We start from the raw sequence: 9362 nt of genomic DNA, 5'->3' as shown, positions 1-9362 counted from the left end.
AAAAAGAAAGAAAGTTCTTTACAGCAGAGTTCTAGAGAGAAACCAAGAGCACTGGCATAACCTGAAATGATTAGGGTTAAATTAGACCCCACTGTCTAACATCTCTGACAAAGGGAGCCTGTGTCTGACACTGGGTATTTTCTTTCTTAACAGTTTGACTCTATTGGGGGAATTATTAACCGAATCTAAAGGAACTCCAACTAAACTCTCAATTTATATCAATGTATAGATTCAAGGACTATCCTAGAGTAAAAGTTTTCCTTATGATAGTTTTGAAAGGTATATAGGGTTAATTATCCCTCTGGCTATTCTATGTTCTATCCTCTCCTTTCATCTGTTGTGGAATATTATTTTAAGATTTGTTATATTTGTTTATGCTCTTATAAATTTGTTTAATGATGCAAAGATGTGGTGCATTCTTTTATATTGTATTTGTTTAATTGTGTGAAGCTGTGTTACTTTGCCTGTCTAAATCACCTGATTGAAAAAATAAAGAGCTGAATGGCCATTAGCAAGGCAAGAGAAAAGACAGGCAGGGTTGACAGGCACAGAATAAATAAAGGTGAAACCTGGAAGGAAGAAGAAAGAAAGAGAAAAGAAACTGCCAGCCACTGAGTCACACAGCCATCTCTAGAGTAAGAGTAAAAGCAAGATAACAGAAAGAAGAGGAGAAAGCCTAGAGGGAAAACAGGCAATGGGATAATTTAAGGTAAGTAAATATGGCTAGAAATAAGCAAACTAGGGCTGGCCATTGCTAAGTAATAATATGTATCTGTGTGAATTTATTTGTGATCTGGGTGGCAAGGCCACCAAAAAGCAAAGAGCCAATAGAGAAAAAACAACAACATGCATACATCCTGCCACTAACCTACTTCCTGTACTTTGATTCTTCTTTATTCCATTATAGAAGGTTATTATACTTGCCATCCTTTTAATTGCTATTCCAATAGACACTGACTAATATCCTGAAACCAAATGAAGTGTGCATGCACACACACACACACACACACACACAAACACACACACACACATACACACACACACACATCTGAGCTTTCAAGGATAACTCCTGAAATGAGATTAAAATATATGGTGATTCTATGTATGGGTCAAGGGTTAATTCACTCAGAATGAGTGTTTCCAGATATTTCCAATTTTTTTGTAGAATATATCTTGTTACTTCCTCTTCCATGATGGAACCTAATGTGAAAGGAGCTGCTGATTTGGGGCCAACAGTGAAGAACATGGGCAAAGAATGTATATTCCTTGCATAATTTCTACCGTTTGTATGCTGAACCTAATCTTCTAATATTTCTGAAATGCACTGATTGCCTCCCTTCAATGCTGGGAGACATGGCTGTGGAGGGCAGGCATACACAATGTGTTATGTCAACATAAGAACAGTTTGAAATTTAAGATTCCCCATGTTATTGAAAGTACTGGCTATCTTGTTCATTTTGGTTTTAAATGAAAAATATTGTCTGTGCTTTTTATTTTTGGTGTTAATTATATGAGATTATGAACTACAAACTTTATCATTTCTGGACACTCCATGACCACTGTGCCCCTTATGTCTTCCAGGAAATATAGAGGCTAATGGAGAATAGGGATTGGTGGTAGTGTAGCTAGGGTTTTCTGAGCCCATCTTGAAGATATTCCTATAGTCCAATAATAATTAAATGTGCAGTTTCTTGGAACTTTACCTTGAGTTACATGAACAAACCACATAATAAATCTCATAAGGCACCACTGACAGAAAAAAAAGGAGCAATGCTATTAAGTGTGGTGTGGTGAGCCAATGGATATAATTGTGATTACTAAACCAAATTATGGGTAAGAGGCTGCTTACATGAGTTTGGGGAAATTTTATATAGCTTATTATCATCAAACAAAGCCTACATCTCTTTTGCCTTATCTCTCTTTTTTTAGCATTAATTAATTAAAGATTAATACCAGAATGGGGTATTGTGAAACCCTTCCATTATCCACAACACATAGGATGGGGGGAAATCTGTGAGGAATAGAGAGAAAAAACATTTTTTTCTAACATCCTTTCAGAGACCTGAACACTTGACCAAACTCCTACAATATGAAAAAAATAGAAGTTCCCCTTTTGGTGATAGTACTGATGTGGCAAACCCATAACAGGAAGGACTTGCTTTCAGAATGAAAACCTTTCTGATAGTTCTGCAAAACATTGTCAGACTGCCCAAGGAGCACAAGAAAGAACAATAGCAAGACGAATCATGACCCTGATGCTCAGAATGCTGTTGTGTATTGGTAAGACGTGAAGAGGGAGAATAGACACTCATGTCTTTAGGGAACCCTACTCCACAGCCAGGTCTGATTCCATACAGTAACTGGAGGTCCAACCTGTTTCTCAGATGGGAAAATGCTCTCAATAGGAATTTTCTTCCAGGTCTGAGTGTGGAACACAAGATTACAGTACTGGCAGGTAAGTGACTCCATCCCAGGATTTTATTTTTCACTCTGGAGACCAGAAATTACTTTTGCTTTCCTCTGAGTCAACACTTCGCAATGCAGGTGGATAAAAGTATTTGTGGATAATGCTATAATGTCTGTGAGTGCTCTATGCTAAGACCTGGGGTCTGAAGGGGAACTTACAGACACTCAACCTTTGATTTCCTTGCAGGAACTCTCCCAAAGCCCATAATCTGGGCAGAGCCACACTCTGTGATTGCCATATACACACCTGTGACTATTTGGTGCCAGGGTTCCTGGGAGGCTGTGGAGTACTTTCTATATAAAGAGGGAAGCCTAGATCCTTGGGACAGACAGCTCCCTCTGGAACGTGAGAACAAGGCTAAGTTCTACATTGAATACATGTCAAATGGCTTTGCAGGAATATACAAGTGTTACTTTAAGAGTCCTGCTGGCTCATCAGAGCACAGTGACACACTGGTCCTGGTACTAACTGGTGAGTAGAGACTAAGGGGTCCCAGCACAGGCTCTCCCCTTAGAAAAAGTTCTGCTCTCAAGGGGAACTGCCCTCAGAGCCCAAGCCTGCAGGGCAATGTGAGTAGCTTGAATTCATTTCACACACTTCCCCTTGTATCCTAGGAGCCTATGTTCAACCAAGCCTCTCTGTCATGCCCAGCTCTGCAGTGACTTCAGGAGAGTCAATAACCATGCAGTGTAGCTCATCACTGAAATTTGACAGATTCATTCTGATCCAGGAAAGAAAACATAACTTCTCATGGACACTGGACTCACAGCAACATGCCAAGTTGTCATTCCAGGCTCATTTTGTTCTGGACTCTGTGACTGCCAACCACAATGGAACATTCAGATGTTATGGCTATTTTAAAACTGTTCCCCATGAGTGGTCAACATCAAGTAATCCCATTAACATTCTTGTTTCAGGTAAGGACCCATGCTTTCTTAATGTATATGGTCACTAGGATAACTTCTCTTAGAAGGGCTCTATCCTACAATAAGACCAAGGAAACCATAAGAAAGGATACTCTTCAATCCAAAGCCTTTTACCTCTCATAGCAGAAAAACCATCAGCATTGACCTAAATTAACTGGACCTAATGGGTCTCTCTGAGCCTTAATTTCCTCATCTATAAACTACCTGAGTAGTGAAAACAGGTCCATCTTTCTTAATTGTGAGGAAGGAGGCTGTGAGTGTAGTGGGCATTCAATAGGTGCTTGGGTAAATAATATCTTCCCCTCATGTGTGATGTCAATTTTGTCTAAGGACTGGAAAGGTACCAGAAATTTCTTTTTTTTTTAATTGAAAAAATTTCTGCCCCCTCCCCGCCTCCCATTTCCTTTCCCCACTCCTCTCCCCTCCCCCACTCCTCTCCCCCTCACCCCATTCTTTTCCCCTTCCCTCTCCAGTACAAAGAGCAGTCAGGGTTCCCTGCCCTGTGGGAAGTCCCAGGTCCTCCCTCTCCATCCAGGTCTAGGAATGTGAGCATCCAAACAGGCTAGGCTCCCACAAAGCCAGTACATGCAGTAGGATCAAAACCCAGTGCCATTGCCCTTGGCCTCTCAGCAGCCCTCATTGTCCTCCACGTTCAGAGAGTCTGGTTTTATCCCATGCTTTTTCCGTCCCAGAAGGAGAAGAAGTACACCAAGACCAGAAAGTTCTTATCGGAGTTTTGGTGACCCTATTTCTGCTTTTCTTCCTCCTGCTTCTTCTCATCTTATTAAGACACCAGTGTAAAGGCAAAAAGAAGAACGCAGGTAAGAAGAGTGTTAAGAGACATAGGTGTATGGATATTCTGAATAGAGACAACACGTAGTCTCCATATCTGTGCAAATTTCAAATATTTTCCACATCCTACATTATTTGTATGCTTACAGCATGTGTTTTTAACATTTCTTCTTCTAAAAGTTTCTACTGGTGGAACCTTCTTTCTCCTAGCTGATGCTTTTTCATTTCATTGCAGGGGATCCACAGTCAAAACACAGAGATAGACTCCTTCAGAAGAGGTAACTCCTGCCCAGAGACCCAGCCTCCTACCTGCCTTATATCTCACTGCTACCTGATAATCCCTGTCTCCACAGATCCAATCCAGATACTGACAACAAGGAAGAAAACCTGTGTGAGAATAACAGAATTTTGAGGAGGGAGATGCTCTAGATCTCAGCCTCACAAGGCTTATGTGGAAGGTCTGGGGTTATCATTCTGAAGGACCAAACAAACCTTCACAATGGACCTACAGACTTGACCACAACTCCCTGCTTCTCTGTCTCTTTTTGAGACAAGGCCTTGGGTCTGGGTAACTGAGGGAATCCCAGAGTCTGGGATTAAGAGATGACTCCTTTGTTCTGATATAACAGATGCTTCTGTGAAGGACACACAACCTGAGGAGAGAGTAGAGCTGGACAGTTGGGTGAGACTCTGCCCCATTCACAGTGATAAGAACTTATTGCCCAATTTGGTCCAGCACTCCTTTCTGCCAGTAACAGCTACAGCTAATGTCTCCATTATGGAAGAATTTGCCTCTATTAACTATGCTTTCTCCTTCTTGGTTTCATTATGACTATATGACCCTTTTGTTATGTTTCCTTTCTGAATGTGTGTCATATCTGTTGCTTAGCATATGCCTAAAGACCCAAAATGACACATGAGTCACAGACTCCTCATTCCCTTAGATCCTTGTATAATCATTCACAAAGAGCTTCTAATTTTTTAGCTCATGGACAATTTTACTAGAGTTTAAAAGAAAACAACAGCACAGGTAGCCTATAAATCTCAGCTGCTGCCTGGAGGAAGGGGAGAGGAAATTGGAGAAGTTGGGGAAAAGCCATGTTGGAGTAGAGCCAGAATGAAGATGAACTATGTGATTTCTGGCAGCCACAAGGCAAGAAGGGAAGCTTTATAGAAAGACTAAAGAATCCCAAAGTGTTGGGAAAAGCATGTTTATAACGGATATACAAAGAATAATAGAAATGTTATGCAATAACTCAGAAAATAGGCACATTTGCAAAATGCATGATTGCAACACTACTACACAGAGCATACTACTACACAGAGCATAATTTTGTTCTTGCCTTTCATAAGGACTGCAAACACAGCAAGGGACAGAATCCTTCACCCACTCTAAGTTCACCCCAAGGCTAGGAAATGAGATGTGTATATCTGAAGAATGTTAGCAGTATGATGTGCTATTAGGGAAAAAGAAGCAGAGAAAATGGTTATGGTATGTAAGGCACACAGGGTCTGTGTAATCACAAGGAATGACATTGACTAGGTATCTTCTGAGAAGAAGCTTGAAGATGTCTGCAGGCCATCTAATAAATGAGCACATGCCAGCAAAATTATAGCAGATTCAAAAGTCTTCAGACTCGGACAGGAAGATGAGTATGTAATAATATATTTTCTAATAATATGTTAGAAAAAAGGAGACTGTGTGAGGATAAAAGGACAGAACTAGGGAAAGGATATTTGTAGACTCCCCAAGGACTAAGAAAGCTCCTGGAGACCCCATTAGTTATGATACATGACTTAAATTTCTAAAGATCTCTGTCTGAAAGAGCTCCTGCATGGGACCAGGGGTCACTTTATCTATCCCTTTATCTCTTGCTGCAGAAACCACATGGTCAAGATCCCCAGCAAATTGTTTATGCCCAAGTGAAACCCTCCAGACATCAGAAAGCAGGGCTTACCTCTCCTTCCCCACTGTCAAGAAAAGAGTTGGACATGAAGAACAATCAATCCGGAGAGAACAGAGAGGTTCACCTGCAGGTGGGTCCTGCTCATTTCAGTTTCCTATATTGCTAATGCCAAGCACATACCGTCATTCAGCTCTGTCCCACTCTAGGCTACTACCTCTAAGGAACCACAGGATGTGATGTATGCCCAGTTATGCAGCAGGACACCAGAATAGAACAACAGCTGAGAGCAGTAAGCAGCCAGCAATGGAAGAAGTCTCTGATCCCATATTCCATGGACAGAAACTAGGGGACGTATGAGATACTATTTGTCCCCAGTGGAGTTCCTCTAATGAATGCCAGTCATCTTACATACCTCATGTATTAACAGCAGGTTCTCAGAACTTTGGGGACTCCTTGATTCTTCGATCAGAGACAATTATTGTCCTTACATTTTGTACATAAAGCCAAAGCCTTCTCAATAAACAAAGTAATGACAAATAAAGTGAGAAAATATTACTTGAATGATAATTTAACCATAATACATTGATTTTTGAAACTGGAACTTTCAGAATCATGAATAAATGCATCTTCAAAATCAATGGCCTCATCTATTATAATGACAATACAGAATGTTAAATAAACAAGCTATACCAAATGAAGACATATGTGAGGAAGTGGTGATGTAAGAGAAGCACTGGCTTGCATGATGGCCAGTCATCCTATATAATCAGGAGGCACCACAAATAGAAGGCCTTATCTATCACTTTTGGAGTCCTTGGGTTTATTCCTTGAATAGACAGAGACAGAGACAAAATGAGAGGCAGCAACAGAGAGATAGGAGATAGGGAGAGAGTTTGTGGTGCTGCTTATATACTCTTAGATGTGTGGTGTTGGACTGGAGTCTGATCAACTTAACAAGACTCAAGTCCTTAAAGAAAACTGACTTTTCCTCTATCAGAAGTTATCAATTGCCAAAAGCTTCTCAGGCATGGACTCCATGTCCACCTCCCTCTCCATGTTGGAATTTGATCTGGCTTGAGGTTGTACAGGTCTTTTTCATATTGTTATAACCACTGTGCATTCAAACCTATAGCTGTCCAGCTATGTCTGGAAAATACTATTTTCTTGTAGTCATCCACTGCCTTTGTCTCTTATATCTCTCTCTTTTTCTGCAATGATCCATGAACTGTGGGTTGAGGAGGTGTCACATTTCTACCCCAAGTAGGTATCAAATCCAGGCAGCTCATTGTCTAGATGTAAGGCTTGTCTCCATGCTGGAATACTGACTGACTTCACCTTGTGTGGGTCTTCTGCCAGCAACTCACAGATACTGTGACTTAGGGGGTGAAATGTTCCTGTTACAACCAATAGACAACAGACACTCTTTCACATCACAAAACACTGGCAGTCCTGTAGCTCTCACAATCATCCCTTGTCTTCCACAATGTCATATGAGCCTTCTGAGGAGGAACAGGTGATAGAAACATTCTATTTAGGGATAAGGATCCCACATTCATTTCTTCATTTATTTTCTGCACTTCGGCCAGTTGTAAATCTCTTGATTCACCACTGTGTGTGGCATAAAGAAAATTCTGTCATGAGAAATGAGAGTTGCACTCCTCTAAAGGTATAAGGATAAGTATTTAGAAGGTATATTAGTATTATGTCCTTTTAGCAAGTAGTGTTAAGGCCAATGGCATTCCAGACACAAGCTCTTGGACCAATTATAATAACATGTTTGAGTTTTCTCCTGTGGAGCAGGCCTCAAATCCAGTTAGAAATCTGTTGGTTAACCCCTATAACATCAATGCCACTATTTTGCCAACAGCCATATTTCACCAGGGCAGTCATTACTGTAGTTTTCAGAATTTGTATATATTTCTCATGACTGCCTCAAACAGCCTACACCACATCTCTCCTGGTTTTATGAAACCTAACCAGGAGAGAGGATGCTTCCAGGTTGGTACCTGCTGGATGTCTTTATGCCTCATGTTCAAAGTGTGTGCTGTTTTCAGCAATAAGATCTTACCATTAATTCTGAAGTGTGATCAAGAAAAAATGAAAATGTCCTGTACTGTTTGGGGGGACTCTCTTGTTCTCCTTGAGCAATAACTAGATAGAGAGTATCCCACATCTGGTACTGGGCTTTACTGTTGAGTAGCCTATGGCTTCTGAGAGGAGAATTCCACTTTTGCACATTGTTCCTAGGGCCACCCCCAACCATTCACAGGTCCTGAGAATAAGTAAGATGTCAGTGAAAAAAAAAGAGTGAGTCAGGCATGGTGGCTGGGAAAAACTTGTAGCTCTGACTGATTAGCAATCAGGTTGCTTTTTTTATTTACACAGATTCACAGACTCATGATATTTTTCAAAAGATACACATTACATCATTTTGTCTCCAGACATGTGTTTTATTTTCTACAACAGTCCAGGGTTTAAGGTTAAATTACAATTAGTTTGTAGAACAAAGTTTACTTTCATCAAAGTCCCATAACTCTATTTCAAAAAATTTGTAGACTGTTTTTGTTAGGACAAGAATATTTAATATATAACAGCCTGTTTTCAGACTGGCAGCACTTACAGTTTCAAAGACCTAAGCACATAGAAAATCCCTGAGTCAGTTCAGGTGAATCATCTTGCTTTGCATATCTACTGCTCTAGGGCATACCCAGTATGTATAACTCGCTATTTAATGTGCTACTTATTCAGCAAACTCTGAGCATAATGTAAGAAGGGGCCTCTGATCTGTTGCCAGATTTCCTGGTTAGTTGGAGCTTATCAGTCTCTTTAAGTTTACATTATACTAATTATCCTGTTCAAGTTTGCTTAATGGCAGATGTTCCAAGAAGATCTTGGAGACATGGCCTTATTAAGAAAGTTTCTAGTATCTTCATTTTTATTACAGTCTCTAAGACATAAAGATGTTTTCTGAATAAGGTCAGATAAAATTGTCTCCCTAAAAGCAGGACCGGTATGAATTTAGGACTTTCCTAAAGAAACTCAGACAGAATTTTCTCAGAGAAAGACATTAAATAAATTATAATGTAGAAAACCTCCAAACATGCAACATGCAGAGACCAAAACCAAAAGTGAGAAACAACATGACATAATAATATTTGACTCAGCTGTGCTAGAATTGTGTCAAACAGATATGCTACTTTCATGACTCTCATCATTGCCAGTGGAAATGGTTGTATCAGTAGGCTAACCCTGCTTAAACTTCATAGATAT

General features: G+C 40.2%; 1 protein-coding gene across 2 annotated transcripts; it reads left to right on the top strand.

Annotated features, from left to right (window-relative positions):
• Positions 1–2241: 2241 nt before the first annotated feature.
• Positions 2242–6678, top strand: LOC101996572 (leukocyte immunoglobulin-like receptor subfamily B member 4). 2 transcript variants are annotated; one of them, XM_013354533.2, is made up of 10 exons: positions 2242–2280; positions 2420–2455; positions 2654–2938; positions 3082–3384; positions 4086–4214; positions 4421–4463; positions 4539–4576; positions 4815–4867; positions 6067–6222; positions 6299–6678. In XM_013354533.2, the coding sequence occupies exons 1-10, from the start codon at positions 2247–2249 to the stop codon at positions 6362–6364; spliced, it is 1143 nt and encodes a 380-aa protein (XP_013209987.2). In that variant the 5' UTR covers positions 2242–2246; the 3' UTR covers positions 6365–6678. The 2 variants fall into 2 exon arrangements, with proteins under 2 accessions (XP_013209987.2, XP_026632946.1); XM_026777145.1 differs by having other exon boundaries at positions 2257–2455.
• The last annotated feature ends 2684 nt before the right edge of the window (positions 6679–9362 follow it).

Source organism: Microtus ochrogaster, unplaced genomic scaffold, assembly GCF_000317375.1.
Source record: "Microtus ochrogaster isolate Prairie Vole_2 unplaced genomic scaffold, MicOch1.0 UNK47, whole genome shotgun sequence".
NCBI lineage: Eukaryota > Metazoa > Chordata > Mammalia > Rodentia > Cricetidae > Microtus > Microtus ochrogaster.
This window is presented reverse-complemented; position numbering and strand designations above follow the sequence as displayed.

What these genes read in the sequence shown, in the direction of transcription:
- LOC101996572 (XM_026777145.1), top strand. Translation starts at nt 2,311, where the DNA reads ATGTCTTTAGGGAACCCTACTCCACAGCCAGGTCTGATTCCATACAGT. An exon ending in CAAGATTACAGTACTGGCAG is followed by an intron (nt 2,456 to 2,653) that starts GTAAGTGACTCC and finishes ATTTCCTTGCAG; the next exon opens with GAACTCTCCCAAAGCCCATA. An exon ending in AGGCAAAAAGAAGAACGCAG is followed by an intron (nt 4,215 to 4,420) that starts GTAAGAAGAGTG and finishes ATTTCATTGCAG; the next exon opens with GGGATCCACAGTCAAAACAC.